Raw genomic sequence first — 25,900 nt, forward strand, 5'->3', positions numbered from 1 at the left:
CAGTACTGTCCACTCCTTAACGCACCGCCCAGCCACAACCTGGAGATGAAACATCTGCCCGGTGCTGACCCTGAACTTGTGCTCCTCAGCCACCGATACGAGGAGCTGGAGGTGAGTGGGCAGCGTGGCACCTGCTGCCGCAGCAGGGTCTGGGGTGGTCGGTGCCCCACAGGCGCCAGGCTGCAATCCCTCTCTGCGTGCAGAGGATCCCCCTGAGTGACATGACCCGGGAGGAGATCAACCAGCTGCTGCAGGAGCTGGGCTTCTACCGCAAGGAGACGCCTGATGCCCCTGTGCCTGAGGAGTTCCAGTTTGCCCCTGCCAGGCCTCTGTCCACCCTGCCACCCCTGCGAGTTCCTGCTGCTGATGGCAAGACCCCACACGAACGTGATGAGGGAGAACACCCAGACCTCTAGCGAGGGGTGCCGTTCTTGGGAGAGGGTCCTGCGGCCAGTCCCCAGCATGTGGGAACACGAGTGTCACAGCAGCTGGGGACGGTGCCGCGGGGTGATGAAGGTGCCCCTGCTGTTGCTTGGTGCTGTGCAGCCTCTGCCCCGAGAATGCCCTGAGCAGCTCCAGCCTTGAGCAGGGGCTTCCTGGGCATTGCGGGCATCCTGGATGTCCACATGCCTGTCATCACCCTCCCTGCCCTGCAGCCTGGCATCCCTGGCCGGTTGGGAGGAGCAGTGTTCTTTGTGCTCCCTCGCCGTGCCCCAGGGTTTAGCTGACTCCCGGCACTGGGCAGCAGTATCCTACCTGAGTGGGACAGGATGAAACCCTCAGCAGAAAGCCCCAGGTGCTGAGGGTAGATGTGCTGAGTCCCAGAGGTAGGAGAGCTGCCCCCGGGGGGGTATGGCTTTACACCCCACCAGGGTTGTCTCGTATCGAGCCACCAGTAAAGCCCATGTGTACAATTGGCTGCACCGTGTCATCTTTCCAGGGAAGGCTCAGTGGGGTGCATCCCACCCTGTTCCGTACTGGGTGCTGGGAGTAGCTGGGTGCCCCATAACACTCACAGAGGTGGGAGGGGACAGCAGGGTCACAGCCACTGCTGATGAGCTGACAAACCATCCCACGGACCAACCGTGCTGTTCCTGTGCCACCCCCTCCCTGGCGTGTTGGATCCATGGATGGATGGGGCACCATGGCTTGGGATGACCTGCTCTCGCAGGGTGCAGGGGGACGGGTGCAAGCCCACGAGTGGGTCCTGCAGTGCTGAGCCAAAGCCCAATGACTGCGCTGGCCTGGCGGGCACATCTGTCCCTCGGCCGGGTAAGGGAGCAGGGCGCAGCTGCGCTGTCTGCAGACCTGGCTCAGCGCAGCCTCTGTAGCAGCATGGGGTCTTCTCACCGTGCCAGGCCTGGGGGCGGCGAGGGGCAGTGAACCAACAGCCCTTGGTCAGGGTGGGATGCTGATGGTGCTCCTCAGCTCTGGGCATTGTCCCTGAGCAGGAGAAGCAGCACATGCCCTGCATCTCCCCCTGAACTGGGTGAGCAGTGGGCCTGCAGGCAGAGGGGTCGAGGAGCAGGTGGGGCTGCCAGCACCCTCCTGGGCGCCGTGCCGTGCGCTGCGCTGGTGGCATGAAGCAGCGGTGCAGCTGGGAAAAAGGACCTGAGGCAGAGGCATCACCCTATAGAATAAACCTTTATTGTCTGGCTGGTGTTGGTACACGTGTCAACGCGGGTGTAGAGATGGTGATGGAGGGGCGAGTGGTGCTGAGCACGTGGTGCCCTGAGCTGGGGAGGAGAGCGGGGGCTGCTGTCCCGGCTCACTCCTCGGGCCCCTCGCTCCCCCGGGACCCCTCACCTTCCCGCCCGCTCCCCAGCACATGGGTGCTGCAGCCCCCCAGTGTGGAAGCGCCCCAGGGTGCATGTGCGCGGTGGGAAGCAGGGTGTCAGCACGGGGCTGTGGAGCCATCCCCAGGGAGGTGGCACCAAGCAGGGCCTGTGGTGGGCAGAGGGGCTTCCTCACAGGGGGCCAAGGAGAACCGCTTGTAGGCACGCTGCCTGTGGGATGCCCCGCGACCCAGGCTGAGGTGCACGACCCATGCCAGCCCCGGGCTCGAGGGCGCAGCCGTGCCTGGGCCTCCCTAGGGATGCAGGGACGCTGCCCGTGGAACAAACAACTCCCGGAGAACAAATAACTTAACACGCTGGAGCGCAGGAGGCAAGCCAAGCCGCGGAGCATCCCTGGCAGTGCCTGCCTGGCCCTGCCTTGCCCTGCCCACGGGGTCAGCCCGCAGCCAGCTGGGGCAGAGGGAGCTCCAGCGAGGTAGAGGCGTAGGGCTGCCCTGGTGGCAGAGCCCCCTCGTCCCCAGCGCCGGTCCTGTGGCTCCCCTGGACGCTCCAGGGGCAGGCAGCTCCCCTGCCCGCCGGCAGCCCTGAGGGCAGGGGGCGGCGGGGTGGCGGGCAGGGCAGGCTCTAGCACTCTTTCTGCCGCATGCGCAACTCGTGGCGACGCAGGTGGTTGTAGAGGGACTGCACGTAGGTGAAGACGCACTTGGAGTCCGGCTTCTTCCCCATGATCATCATGTCTTCCACCTCCACCAGGGGCACGCAGTCCACCAGCGTCCTGCGGAGACACAGCCCTCAGCACGGCCCCGGGCAGGCTGCCCCGCCACAGGGGCTGGGACAGGGGACCCATGCCACCCAGGGCCTGCTGGCACTGGGCACCACTCCCCTCAGCCCCACTCAGCTCCTGCCCTCCCCTCGGTACCCACAGTCCTGCTGCTCCTGGCGCTGGGAAGAGCACGTGCTGCCTGCAGCAGGGGCTGCCTGCCTGCCTGCACCTGTTGCCATCCTGCTGCTCTCTGCCCCAGCTCTTGGTGCCGGCAGATACGCCCTGCTCAGGCTGTGCCCACCCTCCTCCTCCTCCAGCTGATGCTGGTGCACCGTAGGGAGACCTGCCTGCCCGCCCGCATGTGTCTGTGCTGTGCCGTGCCGTGCCCGCACCCTGAACCCCACCAGGTGGTCCAGGGAAAGGCAGGGCAGAACTGGGCACACGCTGCCCATCAGTCCTGCTGCGAGCCCTGGCCCTGCTCTCCTGCTTCCCATCAGCTCTGCCAGCCCGGTTCCCACACTCACCCTGGACTGGAGCCTGGGGGTGGGGGGAATGCCTGCCCCAGGCACAGCACAGCACCACTGGTGCGGTGGGCACTGCCCGGCTTCAACCAGCTCAGCACTGGCCTTTGCCTGCCACCTCCCCACCTAGGCCCTGGTGCGGAGCCGGGGTCTGTGCAGGGCCCTGCTCCAGCAGCTGCCAACCGTGGGGGGACCCTTGCAGAGCAGCTATGGCTGTCCCCCCATCCCTGCATCCTCAGCTCTGCTGCTGCCTCTCCGGTGGAGTGGCAGCCCTGCCTTCACTCTGCCCACACAACCCATCCAGTTCCCTGGGCTGCAGGTGCCACCCCTCTCCCCAAGCTGGGGCTCCCTAGGCAGCTGGGGGGGGGGGGGGTACAGCTTGAGGGGGCTGCCACCATGGTTGGGGTAGTCACTGCGACAGCCAGGCTGGCCACAGAGGGGAACTGGCCGCCTCCATCCTCTTGCCTTTCTGCTGGGGGGGACGGCACAGAAGCAACCCCCCTGGCCCTGCCTGGGTCCCTGCACCCCGGCCAGGCAGTGGGGCAGCTGCCAGCACCCACCGGGGACAGACAGCGCTGGAACCCCCAGGCTGGTGGTGCTGCTAATGGCCGATGTAGCCACGAGCGCCCGGGGGCAGGGGATGTGCCGGCACCTGGGGGCTGCTTGGTGCGAACTGGCAGCCCCCACTGATGCCATGGCTGGCCCAGCTGCTCTGGCACTGGGGCCACCCTCTGGCAGGGGCTCTGCCCCAATGGCAGGGTACACTGGGCAGCTCTGAGCACAAGGAGGGTCCAAAGCCCAAGCTGCCACCCACCACCACCCTTTCCCCCATCTCCCTCGGCTGCAGTAACCCTGCTGCACGCCTCGCGCCCCTCCCAGCACAGCCCACCCCAGCCGGTAGAGCCGAGGAGGGACCCCCCAGCTGGTGCTAGCCCCCTGGGGAGCACCAGGACCAAAGAGAGCCCAGGGCTCTGCCAGGACCCTGCTCCTGCACCCCACTGTCCCAGCTCTCCCATGGGGCCTCTGCTGCGCTGGAGTCGATGGGCTCCGAGCCCACAGCCTGGCCATCACTGGCCCTACCTCGTGATTCGGCCACTCTGGGGAAGGAGGAGGCCGTGCTCAGGGCCTTGGGAAAGCCCCTGCCTGAGCTCCGGAGCCCCCCCGCCACCCACCCCAGCTCAGGGGGTGATGGCAAAGCAACGGCAGCACAAGGAGAGCGGCTCTGCCCTTATAAAGCCATTGTTTGGGCCCCGGTGTGCTGGTGCCGCACGGAGCCTGGGGAGCAGCGGCTCCAGCGCCAGCTGGGATGCCCCTGAAGACAGGCACAAACACTGCAAGACGGGGCAGGACCCAAGCCTTGAGTCACACTTTCCAGGCTCCCCACTCTTGCCCATATATGAGCAGGGAGCACCTCACGGGCAAGGCACCATCGCCCACGCCTGGCCCCGCAGCAGTGGCTGCAGCACCCCCCTGCCCCGCCCCCCCGGCCGGGTCCAGCAGCCCCCGCACACGCCAGGGCGGGGGGAAGGAGGCAGCAAATGCAAGCAGTGACGCTTGGGCATCCCGGGGAAGGGGGTGCTCCAGCACCGCTCAGCTCATGCTGCTGCAGAGCATCCAGAGCGGTGTCCCCAGCAGCTAATGCCCTGGGTCAGCCTCAGCCAGCAGGGAGGGAAGAGCCGTGGCAGCTCTGTTCCCACTACCGCCCTGGCTGCGGCTGGAGAGCCGACAGTCCCCCCAGGGTGACACAGTCCACCCCTCCCCAAATCCCCATAGGTGCTATTCCGGAAGGCCAGCTGGCCACCTCCACCCCTCTCCTGGCCACAGCTTGGCCCCGCTGGCCGACACCACCAGGACTCGCCCCTCGCCCACCAGCATCCCCCAGCCTCTTCCCCAGCCACGGCGGCCGCTCCCCGGCCAAGCGGCGGTGGTGGGGTGCGGGCAGATATTTGGAGGGGAAGGTTCTCACCATCGCTCCCAGGGGGGTGAAAATGGGCTACGACTTTTTGGTTTTTACCAGCCCCTTCTGGACCAGGCAGCGATAGAATTCCTGAATGTATGTGTACACACACTTCCAATCTGGCTCGCGCATCCGGACCATGTCCTCCACGTCCAGCAACTGCGGACAGTCCGCGTGCTTCCTGGGGGCAGGGAGAGAGAGGGGCAAGCCAGTGACCGCAGCCCAGTCGGGGAGGGGAGGAAGAGAGAAAACAAGAGACACGGATCAATGCAGTTCCCGTCCCTCCCCCAGGCAGATGCTGCTCTGCTCTTGCATGCTCCAGGGGTGCGCGATGCAGGGGCAGGAGGGCTCCAGGCACCACCGCGCCAAGGCCATTCAGTGAGATTTGGGGGGGCACAAGCAAGGGAGGGGGAGGGCGGGTGAGCAGCGTGGAGAGGCGTGAGGTCCAGAGGAAAGGACAGACGGAGGCAGAGGAGGATGAGTGAAGTGTTCTGGCGCGCCGGGTGCTCGGGGAGCAGGTTCCAGAGCGGAGCAGCGCTCTATATAGCTCCTATATAGACCCGCCGGGAGGATGGGGGGGCTCAAGCCCAGCCCTCCTGCCCAGCACCGCTTGGAACTGCACGGCACAGCCCTGGTGCAGGAAGCTCGGGAAAAGATGCTCACAAGAGCTGGAGGAGGAGGAAGAGGAAGGACGAGAGGCCACCTGGCTTCCAGGCTGGAGAGATCGATGGCGCTCTCAAGTCCACGCACCGGTTCCCCAATTAAGGCAAAAAGTCCATTACCAGGAGCGCCAAGAGCCAGGCACACTGCCCCCTTCTCGCTCCACCGAACTGCCCTGCGGCACTCAGGGACCTCACGGGAGCTCCCAGCTCATGCCACCGCCCCGGGCACCGGCCAGGATGGGACCCCCACCTGCCCGGCCCTGCCCCTGGGCAGGGTGCTGGAGGGGAGGAGGAGCGGGTGGGAGAGAGACAGAAGGAAGGAGAGAGGGGCTGGCTGCCAGCCCTCCAGCTGGACGCGCTCCCGTCTCTCAGCACCCAGGAAAACCAGAAGCAACAGGGGAAGGGAAGAGACTGGAGAAGCTGCGACGGTGTTTGAGCCCCTACGACCGTGAAAGGAGGCACCTGGCACGGACAAACCCCGCTCCCCAGGGATGGGACATACTGCCTGTGGCCGGGCAAGCTTGGGGAGCTGCTGCCCTGCCTTTGGGTGCTCTGCCCCACACCCAGGAAGCCCAGACCCCCGCACCCACCCTTGCCATGCCAGACTGGGCTGCGCTGGCCTCTTGTGGCTCTGATGCAGCCACTGCTTTCCCCCTCCCGGTGTCCAAACCTTGTTGCACGACACGGGGGGAGCGATGCTGACGGGCACCCACCTCCAGCACCATCACCCCTGCCTGTGTCCCTCCTCACCCCGGGCAGCGAGCGGGAGAGCTGCCCCGAGCCGCCCCAAGCCCACGTGATGGCACGAGAGCTACATACTCTGCGGAGGAGAAGGCCACCTCGAAGTTGTGGCGGCGGTTCTGGGGCGTCAGCTGGCTGTAGTCAAATGCCTCGGGGAAGAAGTTGTGGACCAAGGCGCAGAAGGCCATGCCATCGCTCCAGCTGGATGAGAAGTTCTGGATGTCCACGTGCTGTGAGGGTGGGAGAGTTACCGAGGGGCAGAGCGACCAGCCCTGGGATGGGGAGAGGAGGTGGCACTCACCTCGTAGCCCCGGGTCTTGGCTCTGCACCAGTCCAGCAACATCTGCTTGATACTGTTGGCGTTGGGCACACCGAAGCTGGAGGAGCGCTGCACAGTGGTGCGTGCTGCCGCAGGGTTTGGCAAGCTGCAGCAGAAGACACGAGGTGTTATCCATGTGGCGCTTGCCGCCCCGGCCAGCCTGCCCCTGGCCCAGCCTCACCTCCCACCCTCCTTCTGCAGCTTCTCCATCATGGCCTTGCGAGCCTGCGAGGCGGATGTCTTGGGCAAGCTCTGAGCTTTCATCAGCTCCTTCTTCTTCTCAGCCTGGCGCCGCTCCAGTGCGGCCAGGCTGCTCTGCCTGGAGGTACTCTCGTCTTCACGGTCAAAGATGCTGGGAGAGAGACAGACGAAGCTAAGGGGGGCTGTGGGCAGCCCAGAGAAGGGCATGTGGTGGCCTCACCCTATTCCCAGCCCTGGTGCTTTGGAGAGCTCCACATCCCAAGGACAGAAGGGGGGTGGCTTAAGGTCCCCAGCTGGCAGACACATCTCCAGGCCCATGGAGGGACCCATGGGGACTGCTGGAGACAGAGTGTGTGCCCCAGGACCAGGAGGCTTTGGGGACATCCCTGCACAGGGACACCACAAGCTGGGCAGAGAGGGTTTGTGCAAGCAGATGGCTGACAGGGACTGCTTGGGGCTGGCCTGGGGGATGCACCACTGCTCACCTGCCGGTCTTCTTGGAAGAGGAGCTATAGGATGATTTGGTTTGAACAAGTGTGCTGTTGCCATCTGCAGAGAGAGAGAGAGAGAGAGGCCTTGGGCAGGCGCCGAGGGAAGTGGCACCAGGCAGGTGGGAGGCTCTGCCCGTGCCACAGGCACAGATGGCTCTGCAGCAGCAATGCCCTTGAGGTTGCGCCCAGAAGATCCTGTGGGGAAAGGGCAGCAAAAACTCTTACTGTCCGATCTCTTCACGTAACTTGACTCCATGGTTGTGGTACGGGAGGTCTTGGTGCCATCACCTGCAGGCGGCAAGGCAATGGGGGATCAGCTGGGGACAAGGGCAGCGGCACCCACAGACACCCACAGCTGCCAAGCACCCTCACATCCATGTAGTGCAACAGGGAGAAGCCCCAGGAGGCAGAGCCATGGCCAGGGCAGGCAGACGGGGGACAGATGGCATGTGCCCCCCACAGGCAGAGCGAAGAGGCCAGTGCAAAGGAGTGGGGAGCTGGAGCATCCCTCAGCCCTCTGCAGTGACTCTCAGCTTGAGCCACCCAGGGACTGAGAGAGCAGAGGTGTAGGGGACAGGAGACAGGCCCGAGGTACAGACAAGGCCCCTGCCACCCCGATGGGGTGGAGGATTGGGCAGCAAGTCGCCAGAGCAAATCCCTTAAAGATCCCCAGGCAGGCTCCGGGCGAGGCAGAGGAGATGCAGCAAAACTCAGCCCCGAACCACAGTCCTGCTCCCAGCGTGGTCAAGCCAGAGCCAGGACAAGCAGCGAGAGCAGCAGAGAGAAGCTGTGGTGGCAGAGCGCTGGGAAAGACTGCACAGCCTCCCGAAGGGTCAGCACACTGGCCATGCTGGGCAAGTGAGCCCTGCGCTCCCACAGCCCATACTAGACTGGACGAGACGCTCTGTCTTGGTGACGGTGCTGTGTGCCAAGCCGTCGGCCGACTGGGTGCTCTGCGTGGTGGTGGTCTCCGTGGCGTGGCTGGCCCTCCCCGCTGCAGCCTGGCTCCTCATCTCCTGCAGCCGCTGGTCCCGCTCCTTCTCCCGCTGGTCTGCAAACACAGGCGGAAAAGGGTGTCAGCAGCGAGAGGCAGGGGCAGTGGGCACGGTCCCTGCCACATGGGGGGTCCTGCCAGCTGCTGCCGGTCCAGAACTGGCTCGTGGGAAGGACGATATCCTCAGCTTAGCACAGCCAGGGGTGCAGCAGAAGACCCAACGCACCCTCCTGCTTTACCACAGCTGGACAGCCCCACTCCAGCACTCTGCTGGCTCCACCTGTAACACCACCGCCAGAGTCCTGACCCCTGTGGGGGTCACCGTCCCCAAGTACCTCGCTTGCGCTGGCGCAGCTCCCGCATGGCGTTTCGGATCAGTCGCCGCTCCTCAAAGTCCGTCGTCCGATCCAGCTGCAGGAAGAGGTGGGGGTCAGCATCACCCCTCTGCCACCAGCTCGGGGTCCCCTTGTCTTCCCCAGGAGCCTGGCAGCTGAGGAGGTACCATCTTATCCAGAACATCCTCATCCTCAATCCTGTTCAGCTCCTCGATGTTCAGCTTGCTCCTTCTCTCCAGCTCCCTCGCTTGGACCTTCTCCATGCCGTTGGGCAGCTCCGGTTCCAGCCTAGGCGCCTGTGGCTGTTCCACTGTCTCCGGCTCCATCTACAAGGACAGCACTGTGCAACTGAGCCCCCGCCAGCTCGGCCACCCCTCTGCCACCATGCTGCTCAGGGTCCAAGCCCCCCACCGCCCTGACACTTGCCCAGTGCCACGGGCAGCAGGGACCCTGGAGAAGACGTGCCACGTGTGGCACAAGAACTCACAGCCGGCGGGATGTCGTGGGCATCTGTGGCGACCAAGGCAGGCAGGGGAGCAGGACATTTCCCCCTGCAGCACCCCCTGCCCCGGGAGGGCCTGGCAGTCTCCGACCTGCTCCCAGCCTGGCTGCCAAAACGTCCCCAAATATTCCCTACCCCCCATCACCACAGGCTGCCGGGGCCCTCCAGCAGGCAGGGGCTGCCTGGGTGCTCCAGGCTGGGCAGTGCCTGGTGCCCAGCAGCGGGAAAGGTGCTAGCAAGGCCAGCGTGCACCGTTAGCAGCACAAGGGATTTCCAGGGAATTAAAGGACTTAGTGGAGAAAAGAGCTTGTTGCAGGAGATCAAGAGCCTCCCCCGCATCCCCGCTCAGTATCTAGGCCAGCTCGGCCCCCGCCGGAGCAAAGCCAGGACGCCAAGTCCCTTTCAGCACGACCCCCCAGCAATGCGCGGCAGGCAGCGGGCCAGGCCCGGAATAGGGCACGGAGGCAGCAGAGAGGAGGTGCTGGTGTGGGGCTGGAGCAGCTCTGACACACACACCTGGCCCCATCCTGCATCCTGCGTCCCGCTGCCCCAGCCTGGCACCCGGCCCATGGCAAAGCCACCGGCGGGAGGTGATGCCGGCCACACGCACCCGTGCCACCACCTGCGCCTCGCCACTGCTGTGTGCAGGCGGGGGCAGGACAGCTGCCTGCAGCCTGCCCACCCGGCCGGCATGCCGGCAATGCGGAGCAGACAGGCGCCGTCTGCCCCCCGCAGCAGCGAGCCCAAATGGTGGCAGACCCCAGTGACGCTGCGCTGCCCACGCACCGCAGCCACGGTCCCACCTCACGCCGGGGGCTTCGCCTTAGCTCCAAACACCCCCAGGGCCACCAGGAGCCCCGCGGGCCGGTGCCACCCTCCCACCCCCCCCGCCAGGCGCTGCCGTGGGGCAGGGCAGCCCACACTCACGCCGCTGTTGCTCCGGGAGAGGCGCGGGGCCGGTTGCTGGCGCGTGCTGGAGAAAGCGGGCGGATGGGCCACGGGGCCACCGGGTTCCTCGGTGCCCTCGAAGTGGGCACAAGGGTCCTGCGCTTCCAGGAAGAGGGTGCTGAGGTCCTCCCCGAGGGGGTCCCGCGGCCCCAGCCGCAGCACCAGCAGGTCGAGGCGGCGGCCCAGGCGTGCCAGCTCTGCCCGCAGCTCCAGGTGCTCTTCCTCCAGCGCCCGGAGCGCCCGCGCCAGGGGCTGCACCCGCCGCAGCGCCTGCTCCAGCTGCCCCTCCACGGCCCCCCGGAAAGCCCCCAGCTCCCGCCGCAGCTCCGCCAGCTCGGCCGCCCCGGCCTGCGCCAGCCCCTCCAGGCTGACCCCCGGCATGGCGGCAGCGCCGGTGCCGGCAGGCGCCGCGGCGAGCCCCGCTCAGCTGTCCTCTGCCCTTTATAGGGGCGCCGGGGGGCACCACCCCCGGCTGGAGGCCGGCCTGGCCCGGCTCCGAGCCCGCTGGGCTATTCTTGTCACAGTGGCCGGGGGTCCCGCGCAGGGGTGCCGAGGCAAGCGCCGACACTTGGCAGCGTTTCCAGCCCCGGGACCAGGTGGCTCGGCAAGGGGGAGGCCTGCCGAGCGGCCCCCCAGCCCCGGGCGGCTGCCGGTGTCTGCGACGCCCGTGCGGCACGGCGGGTGGGGCGGAGGCCCCATGCGGGATCAGCCCCAGACTGTCGCCGTGCTGGGTGCGCTTCCAGGGCTGGGGACCACCCACGCTCCCTTTTGCCCGAGTGCCCTCCCGCTCCTGGCTGGCATCACCCGCAATGCACCGACATCTCCGGCCCCAGGCTGGTGCCAGTTTGAGGGCCTCCACCACCAGCCATGACTTTTGGGGCCCTCCGTCCCCCCTGTGCTGCCTGATGGATGCCCCAGAGGGAGCAGGTCCCTGCGCAGTGGGCACAGGCAGCACCCCACCAGCAAGAGGACACGCTGCAGCAGCTACCGTCACTGTCCCCAGATCCCTGCACCCCACCGGTCCCTCCAACCAAGCCCTACCTGGCGGGGCTGCCGGCACCACTGCCGCCTCCTCCTCCTCCTCCCTGCCCACTGGGAGCACACCTGGAGGCCGCGTCTCCTGCCGGGCAGCCGATGGGTCCCAAGCCCCTGACCCTGCCGGCCAGTGCCGCTAATACCTTAATGAGAGCTGACGGGCTGCTTGGGCCAAGCCTGCCCAAGCGCATTAGTGCGGGGAAGTCACCCCTCTGCAGGCAGCAAGCTGCCTGTGGGCAGCCGGACCTGCCACCTAGCGCAGGCAGCATTTGAGCGCAGCCCTGCCAGGCTGTGGGCACTGCCCGCTTCATGCCGGCAAGGGCTGAGCCGAGGACGGAGCGAGCCAGCGGTGCCATGGCCACCAGCGGTGCCATGCCCGCAGAGGCAGCTGGGCGCGTGCAGGGCCGCGAGCGACGCAGCGCTGCAGTTGACATCCCGGCTCCTGCCAAGGCCGTGTGCGCGAGCGCCTCGCATTACCCTAGATGGCCAGGAGCAGATAAAAGCACTTGAAGGGCTGCGCGTGCGGGGCTGCCTCCTGTGCGCACCCAGCCCCGCCACCCCCAGCACCTGGGGAGCGCCCCGTCCCGCTCTCCCCACAAAACAGAGCAGAGAGATTTTTTTCTTCTTTTTTCCGGTCGTACCCAAGAATCCCTCCCGGGCCAGGTGGGCTGGGGCTGCTGCTGTGTTGTTGGCTTGGGATTGCAAAGCAGGAGGAGGCAGAACCCCAGCCCGCAGCTCCAGAGTGGGTCAGAGACCCTTGGGGAGCCCTCCCTGGGCAGGCTCCCCAGCACCACAGTCAAGGTCCATTCCCAGGAGGGAAAAGAGAGGGGTGGGTAGCAATGGGTTATTCCCTGAGCTGCTGCCACCCTAAAAGGTATTTAAAACAGAGGGAGACCCACAAAAAGCTTCCAGCCCACTTCTCCCCCAGCCCCCAAGTGTTGGCATACACGGTGGCACGGTCCAGGGGGCTCACATGCCTGGGGCTGTGCCTCCATGTGTAGACCCCAGGGTCTCTTTGTAAAAAAAAAAAAAACAAAAAAACCCCCAAAAAACCACCCAAAACCAAAAAACCATCCAGAGCCTCTGGACCATGCTGCCAGCACCAACCCACCCACCTCGATCATAGCTCCCCATCCCAAGCCCAGGAGCCCCCAGGCCATGCCCAAGTGGGGCACGGCCCCATGGCACCCAGCCCTTCTGGGCACTCACCTTGGTGACATTGCTGCTGATGCTGCTGATGCTGCAGACGCTGCTGACGCTGCTGGGGACGGTGGTGATGCGGATGGGGGTGCTCCGCAGCCCCAGGGTCACCTCTGCAAGGGGATCAAGAGGCATGCGGGGTTTGCCCCAGCCCGGCAGGCTCAGCCCTGCACCTGGGGAGCGGCTCCTGCCGGGCTGCCTGGCTGCTGCACGCATCCTGCCTCAGCGGTGGGCACTGAGCTCTGGCACAGGGGAGGGGCTCTGGGGACAGCCAAGGGACAAGGAAGCCTGGCCCCCCTCGCCACCCTGGCTCATCCTCCTCGCCAAGGAAGGGCACTTTCCGCAGCGCTCCAGCTGGAGCCAAGACCCCCTGGCGTGAGGGATGGCCCCAGGAGCACCCTAAGCCAGCCATGTCTGCAGGCAGGCAGGGCTGGATCAGGGGCAGGGCTGGATCAGACACCACACAGCAGTGGGGATGGGATGGAGCAGGACACCATGGACTCCCCTGGACCAGCAGATCAGTGGGGACAGACCACGAACATGGGGCAGAGAATGGGGCAGCGCTGTGGGGATAGGGCGGGGGGTTGGAGAAGGACCCCGGGCATGAGTGTGGCAGGAGAGTGGGGATGGGGACAGGCTGCAGGGCCAGATGGCCTCCCGGTACTGAGATGCCCCGGGCAGGCTGAGCATCCCTGCCAAAGGGTGAGGGCTGCCAGGCACGCTCCTGCCCATGGCCTCTGTTCCTCTGGCAGTGCCCATGCTCAGCCTCTGGGGCCGCCAGCACCCAAATGCCACTGCTGCTGCTGACGTGTCCCGTCAGTGCCCGCCTGGCCTATCGCTACCCACCTGACCACTGCTGCCCATCTGCCTGCTGGTTTCCACCTGCGCACTAGTGCCCACCACCCTGTCACTGCCCAGCTGCCCACTGGCACCCATTTGCTCCACCACCTGACTGTGCACGTCATCCCATCGGGAGCACTGTCCCACAGCGCTTACGGCCCTGCCGGCGCCTGCCTGCCGGTGCCCATTGCCCCCACGGTGCCCACCACCTGCCCGCCTTTCCCAGCCCCACCTCCCTGAGCGACGCCCACTCGTGCCCATCATCCCCACGGCGCCCGCCTGCCCCACGCAGCCTCCCGACGGACGCACCACCCATCTTCCTCACGCCACCCCCGCCACGACGCGAGCCCCTGCCCGCCTTCCCCGCCCGCTGCCCACCTGCCCGCTGGCTGCCGGGGGCGGCCACGACGCGGGGCGCGAGGGGCTGCACTCGCCCATCCTTGATCTCGATGGTGAAGCAGGTCTTCATGCCGTCGAGGCCGGGGCGGGGGCCGGCGGGGACCGGGACCGGGGCCGGACGCTGCTCTGCGCCTCCGCCGCCGCCGCCCCGCGCGTTTTGAGCGGGCCCCGGCGGGGCCGTGCGGGGCCCCCGCTGCCATTGGCCGGGCCCGGCCCGCCCCCCCGCGCCGCCCGCCCCCGCCGGGCCGCCCGCCGCCGCCGCCGCCGTGCTGGGGGCCGGCCCCGGGCCCGCCGGGGTGAAGCGCTGGGCGCGCTCCCGCACCGAGGCGGCCCGCAGCGGGGGCCCGGCGGGGCCCGGCTCTGCGGGGAGGGGGACAGGCGCCGTGGGGTCACCGGGTCTGCAGCGACCCCCGGGCGCTCCCGCCGCGCATGCTGCACCCCCCTGCCCGCCCCCCCCCCCGATGCATGCAGCCCCCCGGGGTGTCCCACCACGCATGCATGCAGCCCCCCGGGGTGCCCTCTACGATGCATGCTGCCCCGCCCGCGCCGGGTGCCCCACCATGCATGCTGCCCCCCGGGGTGCCTGCACCATGCCACCCTCCCCTCGGTACCCTGCCACGCATGCAGCCCTCCGTGGTGCCCACACGATGCATGCTGCCCCCCCCGGAGACCCCACCACACATGCAACCCCTCCGGATGCCCTGCCACGCATGCTGCCCACCCCGGGGTGGCCGCAACCCTTCAAAGCTTCTGCCCCTCTGCTTCTGCTGGGGCCTGGCTGCTTGTGCGCACCAGTGGGGAAGAATGGATGCTGGGTGGGGGGGCAAGAAAGCGGGTGGGTGGGCAGCCAGCAGCCAGCTGCATCCTGCAGCATCCCGCCACCGCAGAGCTCCGCGCCTGCCCGGGCTCTGCCGGGAACCTCCTGCCACTAGGAAGCAGAGAGGGTGGAGGCAGCCGCCGCTGGGACCTTACCTGTGCGACCAGCCGGCCGTCTGGAGGAGGGCGCTTGCTCCCACCGGTGAGTGTTCAGGCGAGCCGGGGTCCCCGCTACATCCTGGGTGGGCACTGCCACTTGGGAAGGGACAGGCCAGATATGCAAGGGTGAATGTGGCACAGGGTGCTGTTGCCACACCCCACCCCAAGCCCCCAAGCACTGCACCCCTGGGGTCCCCCTCCCTGCCACCCCACGCTCCCCAGAGCATAGCGCCAAAATCCACCAGCACTTGCAGGCTGCTCTGCACCCCAGGCAGTTGGCTCTGCCCTGCAGTGCCAAACCACGCCGCAGAGGAGGGCAAGGCAGAGATTGGGCTACCCGCACCCCGGCAGGGCAGCGAGTGGTACCCAGGGTCTGTGCCAAAAGATCGGGATCACCCCTGCACCCACCAGGCCCTGGCATAGCGGGGCCAGCCCAGCATCGCCTCTGGAGAGGAGGGCGAGGGGGCCCAGTGGCTCAGCCCCCACCCAAGGAGCACCCAGGGTGCAGGCAGGCACTGAACAGGCAGTGCTCTGATGCCCAAGTGGGGAGGCTCAGCCTTTCCCCAGCACCCAGGTTTGAGCCACCCAGGTGAGGCAAGGGGGGTCAGGTCCTGCACACTTCCCTCTGCCCCGGGGCTGTGCCACGATGCAACCCACCACCTCAAAGCATCTCCCCAGCGTATCTGCCTTCCCAGGAGCCAGCAGCCCCCCGTGGCTTCTTGGAAGGAGGGGACCTCCACCTGCAAGGGTGGCTCCGAGCGGGAACCCTGACGCTGGGGGCAGAGAGCTGCTTTCTGTTTTTTTCACACCCGTTTCCTCCCGGCACAGCCGCGGGGACAGTTTTCCCAGCAGTAGGAAGAGGGCAGCTGCTGGCCACCGCTATCCCTCAAGGCTGCAGGGAGGACCCGGTGGGTGCTGGGCCCTGGCCGGTCCAGCGAGTGTGGCCCCGGGGGGGTCGGGGCCAGCAGGCGCACGGCTCCCAGCCTTATTGGGACAAAGAATGCAAAAGGCCGGGGTTTGCTGCCGGCACCGATTCCCTTTCATGGCCCTGCTGCCGCCTGGCCTGGAGCTGGGGGACTGGTAAACAGCCTGCCTGGCACCCTGCTCCCCCAGCACCCAGCTGGGGCAGGCACCACCACTGCACGGCCGGGTGGCAAATGGCCACCAGCTGGGGATGGCCCTTGGCCTGGCCATGTCCTGCCCTCACATTCCTGCCCCAGCCTGCGTGGGCTTAAGTCATGTCCCCAGGGCTGACGTCCTTCCCCACGCCGCTGGGACGCGCATCCCGCAGGGCAAGGGTGCAGTGGGGGCCCCCCTGGGGCAGCACTGCCCAGCTTGGAGGGGGGGAGAGGGGGGGCCACGGCCCCAGCGCTCCCTCCCCATGGGGCTGCACTTACCCGCTGGCGGCTCCCCACGCCTCCCGGCTGGCTCCGGCACCTGGCTTTGCACCCCAACACCAAGCTGCAGGAAGGGAAAGGTGCAAAGCAGTCAGCTGGGGGGGGGGCACACGCAGCCCCCCCACCCCATCAAGCCGCCTTCACCCACGGGACCACCAGTCCACGGCGAAGAGGGCACTGTCGGCCCCAGCCCATGTCACCAGTTCTGTACCTGGCTGCCCTGGCTGCCAGCACTGGGCTGGCCTGGGGGGGGCTGCTCCACCCGGTGGCTTTGTCCCCCACCGGGTTCTTGGGTGGTGGCTGGGCTGCCCACGCTCCCTTCCTTCCAGGCTGCCTGGTGCTGCCCCTTGGGCTGGGCAGCGCCCGGGGACCACAGCTGGCCCCGCTCCACCTCCTTGCCACCATCTTCGGGCTCCGGACCGGGCTCTGGGGCCGGCTGCAGCTCCACGAGCACGAGGGTCCCCGAGACCACAGCTGCAGGAGGGAGAAGAGGCTCCGCACGGGGGAAGCCTGCGGCTGCCTACAGAGCATCCCTGCTCCTGCGGCGCCAGCAGGCGCCCGGCTCCCCTGCCCACACCTTTGGGACATGCCGTGCTGCCCTCTCCATCCTCCTGCCCTTGCCTGCAGCTGGCCCTGGTGCTGCTCTGGCCCCAGGCATGGACCCAGACAGGGCTTTGCCTCCAGCATTCGTGGGGACTCACCCTGGGCGCTGGGTTTCTGGGGGTCTCCTGCCTGCTGGCTGCATAGCTCCTGCATCCCAGCCAGGACATGCTCCTGCTCCACTGCGTCATCTTGCTCGTGGGCCTGGGGAGAGCAGGGGGTGAGACCAGGGCCAGTCTTTGACTGGGTAACCCTGTCCCATCCCTGCCACTCAGCCAGGGACATGCCGCAGGCTGTGGCCTCTGCCCGTGCCACCCATGTCCCTGCCTGCACGCTGCCGGGGATAGACAAGCCACCCCCTGCACAGGGGTCACTGCAGGAGGCTGGCAGGGGGACAAGTGTCCCCACACCCCACTGCCTCCCCCAGGTAAGGAGAGGGACGCTGTGTTTATTGAAGGGGGGGGGCCCAAACCCTGCGCAGCCCTGGGGCTCCCTGCACCCCTCTCTGTGGGGCTGATAAGCACCAGGGCACGGAACAAGGAGCTGGCTCTTGGGTCCCTCTGTGGCCTCTGCCACGACTACACCAGCCTTGTCCAGCATGGATGCCAGGAGGTGGGAGGAGAGGACAGCCTCTGCCCAGTGCCCCTGTCCCCTCCTGCCACCCAGCCCAGGCACCTCAGGGCTCTCTAAGGCAGGGAGCACCCAGTTTTGCATCACCCTGTCCCTGCCCACAGCACTGGCAGTTCTGCTTGGCAAACGATGGGATGCTCTGGGCACAGGACCACATGCAGGTGACAGGTGCATCCCTGACACGCGCCTGAGCAGGGACGGGGTGTCCTGGTGTCACCGGCCAAGGCACAGGGTGCCAGTGCCTCTAGGAGCACCACAGGCTCCAGGTGCTGACATGACTCCAGGGTGGGGGGAGGTGGAGAGGGGCCCGTACCCCGAGGGGGCACAGGGGAACCAGGACCCAAACCCAGGCACCACTGCAGCTGTTGTTCCAGGGAAATGCCCTGGGGTTTAGAGTCATCAGCCAGACAGAGTGGGACAGCCCCATCAGCTGCTTGGGAGATGTCCCAGCACGGCCAGGACGGGGGCAGCGTGCCAGCACACCCGGATGGGGAAGGCAGACAGTGCTGAAAGGTGGCACAGGGCCATGTCCCCCCTGCAGCCTCTTGCCATGGCCCTGGGGCAGGTGGAGGGGGAAGCTGGGCTGCACAGAGGCGGATGCAGGGACTCACGCCTTCCCGCTCGGCTGTGGTTATAACCACTGCTTCTCCCTTCCCCACCCTCTCTCCCAAAGGGCAACTCCACATGGTGTCTCTGCAGGGACCTCCTACCGCCACGAAAGCCATAGTCACCTGCAGGGTCACCTCCGCTGTGCAGAAAACCCAGGCTTGTGCCCGTTCCTTCCAGCCCTGCCCACCAGCTCATCCTTCGACCGGCCAGAGAACCCCTACCATGGGTGGTGGGCACCAGCCTTGCTCCAGAGTGAGCCCCAGCCCCTCGAGGGACAGCAGGAACAACGAGCATATGGAGGGGTGACAGGGGGATCAACATTTCTGCCTGTGCAAGGGGACTGATGTAGGCAGCTGCCGCAGGCAGGACAAGTGGCCGTCGCCTCCAAAGAGCACCATCCCCACAGAGCCGCAGCACGGAGGGGTGCACCAAGTGCACTGAGGGGCCCCGCAGACCCCCTCACCCACAGCACTCGTGCCCAGGCTTCATCCTCGGGGAGAAGCCCAGGGGCACCCAGGCCTGAGCCCCCAGCCCCAGCTCACTACTGGTGACACAGGCACAGCCGGGCCACGTCCCCAGAGACCCCAGCTCCACCTGCCCCAGTCCCCTCGGGTGAGCGAGCCCAGCATGCCTGGGGGTTTGTGCCCCAGAGAGGCTGGCACAGGAGCCCTTGGGAAGGAAGGCGAGGAGGTCTTTGGTGGTCCCATCTCCCCAGCAGCACCCTGCACACTCACCGCTGAGCCTTTGCGCTCCTGGGCAGGGGGCTGCTCTGCAGCCCCCCCCGCAGCCACTCTCCTCCAGCCCAGCCAGCGTCAGCTGCTCTGCATCATCCTGCTGGCTGCTCTCCCCACTCCTGGCTGTGGCCAGGGGCTTGGTACTGCCCTCGCTACGGCTCTCCTCGCTCCCGGCCAGGGCTGGCAGCTTGGTATCGCACCTCTGGCTGCTCTTCCCGCTCCCAGCCAGGGCTGGCGTTTCAGCATCATCCCTCCGGTTGCTTTTCACATCCCCAGGCACAGCGTGGGGCTCGCTGCCGTCCCTCCGGCTGCTCTGCACGTTCCCAGCCAGGGCTGCAGCTGGATGGGAGCAAAGGCGGCGTTTCGGAAGGAGCTGCTCACATTCCAGGCTCTCCGTGGTAGCCACTCCGGGACACAGGAATGGTGCCTCACCTTCAATCTCCTCAGCCCGCAGCTTGCGGATGGCAGCTCGGATCAGCTTGCGCTCCTCGTACTCACCCGCCGCCCGCAGCTGCAAGAGGGAAACACCCAGTAGAGAAGCAGGGTCGCCCCGGCACACAGTCAGCCCCGGCACACGGTCGCTCACCAGTTTTGTCAGCTCCTCCACGTCTGTGATGGCTTCAAGCTGCTGGGACAAGGCAGCCAGGGCTGCCTGCTGCTCCTCCTCCAGGCGCCGGGACCTGCGCGGGGGCGAGAGTGGCCGGCCGGGAGCTGCCGTGGGTGCTCGGGAGCAAAGTCCCTCGTGGGCAGCCGGCAAAATCAGGCAACGGCCCCCGCCACGCGCCAAGCTGCTCGGCGCCAGGCTGCTCCCACCCTCGCACAAACCCAAATCTGTCCAAGCCACAGTGGGGCTGGGCCTCGAAGCCGCCGTCTCCTGGGGCAGAGGCGGGGGGTGCGCGGGACCCCAGCCCCAGGCCAGACTCACCGAGGCCAGTTCTCCTTGTCGTCCTGTCGGTGACTGCCGCGCTCCGGGCGAAAGCGCTTGGATGCCAGCGCCTCCTCGTCCCGCTCCAGCTCCTGCCGCTGCAGCTCCCTGATGGCCGAGCGGATGCGGCGCCGCTCGGCCAGGTCCAGCGTTGCCTCCAGCTGGGTGTGACGGGACAGGGCTCAGCACCGGCTCCGGCCGCTGTGGCCCCTTGGCTCAGCCCCGGTACCGCCCTCCGCCGGGCTGCCGCGGGCTGCCCACGCGCCGTACAATGGGGCCGTCTGTCTGGCGGGGCCCACGCACATGGCACACGCTGCCCGGCACTGCCAGGCCCCGTGGGGAGCGTGCACGGCCCCCCCCCTCCGGGAGCGGGATGCTGGGATCAGCCATGGTGAGGGGCTGCCATGCTGGCACTGAGACCTCCAGGCATGTGAGGGGCAAGGAGACAAGGGCGCACGGCATGAATGCCCATCGGTGGTCTGTGCAGCCCCCAAGGGTCGGTTCACTGCAGCCCTGCCCCCCCCATGCCACCAGCACAGGGACAAGCCCTCCTGCCCACGCCAGCCCCTCCAGCAGCAGAGGGGGACAGCAGAGTCTGTCCCCCCCCCAGCCCCTCAGGATGTGCTGGTTGGAAGGGTCCCAGCATCACACCGAGGAGGGTTCCCCCCCAGCCCCCCCTGCAGCCCTCCCCACCCTCACCCAGTGCTAGCGCACGGCAGGCGGCTCTCGGAGCCAAATCCGTGAACGGGATCTGTCCTAAATCGAAGCGCAACCCTCTGTATGTGGGAAGCATGGCCACGACCCCCCCCCCCCCCCCAACCCCCCCACGAACATCTCATGGGTGCTACTCAGCCCACCCAAGGCCACCCGCCAGGACCTAGCATGGGCACCCAGAGCTGCTTCCTCTCTTCCAGATCAGGTCCACAGCCCCAGCCCTGCCACTGGCCCAAGTGCTTTGAGGGGGCCGTACACAGCCCCCCCCCCGCGCTGAAGGGGAGTAGAAGGCAGCTGGATCCGTGGGGAAAGGCCAGCCAGGGCAGGCATAGCCCCACTGTCCTGCTGTGGGACGTCGGGACTGACCCGGTGCTGGGAACCCAGGAGGCAATTTCCCATGGAGCTCGTTAAAAATAAACCCCGTGACCCACAGCAGCTGCCATCAGCATCAAGCCCCGGCATGCTGGGAGCGGCCGCGGCTGCACCACGGGACAAGAGCATCAGTCCCCTCCCTTCCAGTCCCACGGGCCACCGCCAGGCCACCCATCCGGGCTCTTCACGTTCCGCTGCAGTGGGAATCCAGGGTTGGTCCCTCAGCTGGACACAGGCTGAGCAGCACCGAGAGTCCCAAACCACCACCCGCATACAGAAACCCCCCTGCACAGAGCCCCCAGCAAAGCCATCACCCTTTGCCCTCCCTGCTCAGGGTTTGGAGACCAGGGGAGCATATTTCCATCCCAGTGAAGCCAGCAGGCACAGAGCAGCCATGTACCAGCTCAGCGGCAGCCAAAATTGTGGTCCTCCAGCCCCTGCCAGCCTCGAAGCCCAGCCGGGAGTATTATCCTTCCCCAGCTGGGAAGACCCCAGCAGAATGCTCGGCAGCCGCAACTGATGATCCCCAGGGCAGCTCCCCCTGGCCAGCCTGGTGCTGAAAATGCACGCAACCTTGGGGGCAGCCACCTGAAGCTGGGGTGTTCCCTCCCAACCTGGCAGCCCCCAGCAGGCCGGCTGGCAGTGCCACCCCTCCCAGCACGCTGCAGCCGCTTATCGCATCCTGCAGCAGCGCGAGCATCTGCCTGCTGCCCGGGGCTGGGCGCTGCAGCCCCCCGGGCTCTTATCCGGAGCTGTTACCTCCGCTGGCACAAGGGCAGGGAAGCAGCTGGGAAGAGCGGGAGCTGCTGCGCTGCCCGGGCAGGGGGATGTCGGGGAGGAAACCAGCCCGTCCATCTACACGGGCCTCCCATTTCCCGTCCACGCTGCGGCTGCCTGCACCCTGGGGGTGCTGCTGCAGGCCAGGACGGGGGCTGCCAGGACAAAGGCACCTAGATGGGGCCTTTCTCCCCTGCTGTTCCAGCAGGGGCAGTGGCCACCCTGGCCAGCCGGGAAGCCCAGCTCTGCTGTTCACGGCGTGGCAGCGATGGGCTGGGGGAGTGATGGAGCCTGGTCCAGCCCAAAATGAGGGGCTGGAGGTGGAGGCCCCATGGCAAGCCTGGCTCTCCCCACAGCCACGCAAAAGCCTTGAGGACAGAAAAACACTCCTCCACCACATGCCGGGAAGCTGAGGTCCCAGCCCTTCCCTAAATAAGCTGCTGGTGGTGCCTGGCTCGGCCCCAGCAGCTGGGTCAGGGCGACAGAGGGAGCAGCAGCTGCAGGAGCCAGAACTGCCGGGAAAGGGGGGACATGAAGGGACACCAGCCCTGCACACACCAGAGCAGGGGACACCCCGGTACCCTTGTGCTGCGTGACACCCACCCGCCAGCTCCAGCCTCTGCCCTGCCCAGGATGCTCCAGCTGGGACCTGGCCTGCACCCAGGTCCCGGAAGGCTTCTCCCCGCAGGAGAAACAGCAGCAGGGCAGGAGAAAGAGCCTCATCCCAAGCCCACGTCAGCAGGGAGCCGGGATGAGGCAAATGAGTGGCTTCGCAGGCTCTGTGGCCAGCAGCGAGGGGGAGCATGCCGGAAACCACCGCTGGAGCCAGGGGGTGGGAAGGGGCCTAGGGGCCCAACCCTGCCGGCACAGGCAGGCCCAGGGATCAGCACATGCCAGGGCCCCACCAGCCCTGCCCAGCCAGCAGCAAATTAATGGTTATGAGCAAACGCCCGCCTCAGCACACACACAAAGTGGCTTTGTGAAAAGGGTGCTGGCAAGGCACCCCTGGGCTGCTTTCCCGATGATGCCCAAGCACAGCAGTGTTCAGAGCCCCAGCATGGCTGGCAGATCCTCCGGGAGGGCCGTAATTAGCCCTGCATCCATCCAGCTCCCTGGAGCAGTTGAGCACAGAGCAATTGAGAGGCTGGAGCCCAGCCACAGGGAAACCGCTCGGGGTACAAGAGCCAGGCACATCAAGCACCTCCTGCAGCCCCAAGCTTTGCTGTCACCTTTGGAAGGAGCCACGGAGAACGTGGCTGCCTCCCAGGCAGAGGAAAGCAGGAAGGACAGCTGGGTGACAGGGACATGGCAGGGATGCAACGCTCCTTGGGGCCATTGAAGCCCTTCCCAAACGTGACCAGGTATAAGAAGAAGGGGACCTCATGGCCATGACTTTCCTAGCTCAAGCCTGCCCTGCCTCTGCCTGCAAGGGGATTTGCATCCTGTCTGTCTAATTAACCAGGCTGAGATCTGGAGGGGCTGGGAGAGGGAAGCATTCCCCAGCCCGGGGCCAGCAGACCATAGCCTGGGGCCCAGCAAAGCCCCAAGCGTTCAAATAACCCCCTGCTTCCAGACACCCACCTAAGGGCCACCCTGCAGCAGCACCCACCCCATTCCCCACAGCTCCCTCCCCAGGCTTCTCCAAGCCCTTGGTCACCTTCACACTGCACCACAGGTTCATCCCAACTGGCCTCCCCAGGACTGGGATACCAGCAGGCAGCTGGGGAGGGAACCACATGGATGACTACAGGAGGGAGATGGGGGGCAGAGGCTCCCGAGCAGCTCCCAGCCCAGCCAGGACAGCAATGGTCCCAGCAAGGGACCTGCTCACGTCCCCCAGCCTCCTTCTTCCAGGACCCTCAGGGACATCACACGCTGCTGCCAAGGTCTCACTTGCTGGGAGAAAGGAGGAGAAGCAGCCCAGAGCCGAGGGCTGGGGAGAGTTGAGGAGCAGGGAGGAAGCGGTGGGAGAGGCAGTTTTCCCTTATATGGGCTAATCCTCTTCCAGCTGAGCGGAGCCAAAACCTAACCAGAAAGAAAAATAATTCCTTCCCTGCCTCACGTCAGCTCAGAGCAGGCTTTCCCCAGCCCGCACCGCACAGGCACAGGGAGACCCGAGCAGGGTGCTCTGGGGATACAAAGCCCCAGCAGGTCAAAGACAAGCCCCGGGGAGAAGCAGCGCTTGCTGTGCGTGTAAGATCCACCTCCCCAGGCTGGCTGGAGACCCAGCTGCACCACAGAGCTGGCACCCACCCCATCACCGCTCCCGGGGCTCTGTCTCAGCCCAGAGACCTCAGCTGGGACATGGCAGAGCCGGAGCACTGGCAGGACAGGGAGAAACCCAGACCACCCACCCCCACACCTCCAGGGCCCTCCGTTGGCCCCAACGTCACCCCAGGGAGAGCAGTGGGCTCCTCAGCCCACGAACCACGGGCAGGTCTGCGCGTTGTCACCCAGAGCAGGCTGAGGATGGCACGTCAGGAGGCTCTGGCAGGGCAGCGCGGCCCCCGTGCCGACCCCCTGCCCACGGCATGGCGCAGCTGCCGCTTCCCGCCGGTGCCGCGGCACCCCGACTCTTTCCTCTTCCCGCAGACGTGCCTTCCCGGCTGACTCAGCTTCCTGCTGTAAGCATTCCCCAGCGCCGGCCCGGGCCACCCCACACCCAGGCCCCCGGGGCACCCAGGCCCCCGGGGCACCCAGGCCCCCGGGGCACCCAGCAAACCCTCAGCTCCGAGCCTGCGGTGCGCCGGGGCTGGAGGGGAGGCGGCAGGGCTGCCCAAAGCAGTTCGTAGGGCTTCCTGGCACAACAGCCCTGGCTGAGCAGGTCCGAGCCCAGCACCCGGAGTCCCACCTTTGGGACACAGAGGCTCGTCCCCCACGAGCCCACCTGGCCTCGGCAGCCACGATGCCAGGGCTCGGCTCCGGCTTTTACTCTCGGGGGAACAAACAGAGCAGGGATGTGACTCGGACGTCACTCCAGCGGGCGCAGAGCCTGGGGAGCAGCCCCTGGCACCAAGCCGAGGCCCGGGCCAGACGGCAGACGGCACCGGGAGAGCGGTGAGCAGGTAATGTCTCAGGCGGGAGCCACCGACCAAGGAGATGGAGCCGACGGACCCATTACAGCCTGAGTGCTGGTGTGAGCAAAGGGCCAAGTGTGGCCAAAGCAGCACGGCCGGAGTCTCTGGAGTCACGGGGGCAGGACGGGTGCTCACCCGTGTCCAGAGCTCCGACCCAGGCCAGATCGGGCCCCTCCAGGTGCTGCTTGCCCGGGACCCCCGCACGCACTGCACCAGCTCCTTGCCAGCGGCCCCGCTCACCCCCCCAGGCCGAGGAGCAGCAGCAGCTCCAGCACCCGCGGAGGCGCCGACGGGCCCGCGCTACCGCTCAGACCCTGGAGCCAGCCCGGCTGCCCGCTCTGCCCGCGCCTCGGACAGCCACCACTCCCTGGGAGTGGTCCCTGGGACCTCCCCTCCCGTGGCGGGGCACCGGGGCCGGGGCACCGCCGGGCACACACGCACCCACCCGCCCCCTCGGGAGCCGCCACAAGCGAGCAAAGGCTGTGGCCAGCCCGCTCCGTGCCCCGGCCCGCCCGCCGCGGGGACTCACCAGCTTCCGCAGCGCTCCCTCGTCCATGCCGAGCAGATTATCCTGGGACATCCCTCCCGCCCACCCGCCCCGTCGCCGGGGCCCGCCGCTGCTGCCGGCCGGGGGCTCGGCGGCGGCCGAGACAACAAAGGGCGGACGAGACGGCGCGACCCCGCGCTCGGCTCGGCTCGGCTCGGCTCGGCTCGGCTCCGCTCCGCTCCGGCCCGGCCCGGCCCGGCCCGCCCGCGCTCCCGGCAGCGCCGCGGCCGCCCGCCGATTCCCGCCGCCCCGCCCCGCCCGCCGGCTCCGCCCACCCACGCGCCCCCCGCCACCATTGGCTCTGCGCGCCGGGCGGGACGGTCCGCCCCCACCCCGCCCCGCCTGGCTCCACCCCGTCCGACCCCGCCCCGACCCCGCCCACCCTCGCGCGAGGGCGGCACCGTCCCCGTGGCCGCCGCCGCCGCCGCCGCCGCCGCCGGAGGAGGGTGGGGGTGTCCCGGTGCCGGTGCCGGCCCCGTGGAGCCGAGCCGAGCAGAGCCGAGCCGAGCCTCCGCGCCGTGTCCCGCCCCGGGTGTCCGGGCTTCCTCCCGCCCCACACGGAGCCCAGGGGAGCTTCCGCGGGAGGCCCGCCCGCGCCCGCGCCGGTGCCGGTGCCGGTGCCGGTGCCGGACAGCAGAGCTCGTGCCTGGCCCGGCGGGGGGTCGCAGTCCCCGAGAGGCCACGGTGTCACCCGGCCGCTCCCCCGCGGGGGCGTCCCGGCGCAGCCTTTCGCGACAGCTTTTAGCAACCCCCTACCCGTGGGTGCAGCGCTGCCTGCAGAGCGGCCCTGCGCCCCCAGCCCTTCCCGTGGCGCACCGGGGTGGCGGTGGGAGAGGGCT

The 25,900-nt window shown here is 67.5% G+C and overlaps 1 protein-coding gene across 1 annotated transcript; it reads right to left on the reverse strand.

Moving 5' to 3' along the window:
• Positions 1 to 1,629: 1,629 nt before the first annotated feature.
• Positions 1,630 to 25,287, reverse strand: SMTN (smoothelin). The gene is given in 21 exon segments (XM_030024800.2): positions 1,630 to 2,571; positions 6,519 to 6,670; positions 6,742 to 6,865; positions 6,941 to 7,111; positions 7,446 to 7,509; positions 7,677 to 7,739; positions 8,338 to 8,502; positions 8,781 to 8,856; positions 8,948 to 9,106; positions 12,475 to 12,578; positions 13,684 to 14,064; positions 14,677 to 14,775; positions 16,077 to 16,140; positions 16,288 to 16,550; positions 16,778 to 16,880; positions 18,650 to 18,700; positions 18,702 to 18,988; positions 19,082 to 19,160; positions 19,236 to 19,329; positions 19,575 to 19,735; positions 25,044 to 25,287. Coding segments are annotated over 21 exon segments (2,862 nt in total). The 5' UTR covers positions 25,095 to 25,287; the 3' UTR covers positions 1,630 to 2,420.
• Positions 25,288 to 25,900: the final 613 nt, after the last annotated feature.

This window comes from Aquila chrysaetos, chromosome 9 (assembly GCF_900496995.4).
Source record: "Aquila chrysaetos chrysaetos chromosome 9, bAquChr1.4, whole genome shotgun sequence".
In the NCBI taxonomy this organism is placed as follows: domain Eukaryota; kingdom Metazoa; phylum Chordata; class Aves; order Accipitriformes; family Accipitridae; genus Aquila; species Aquila chrysaetos.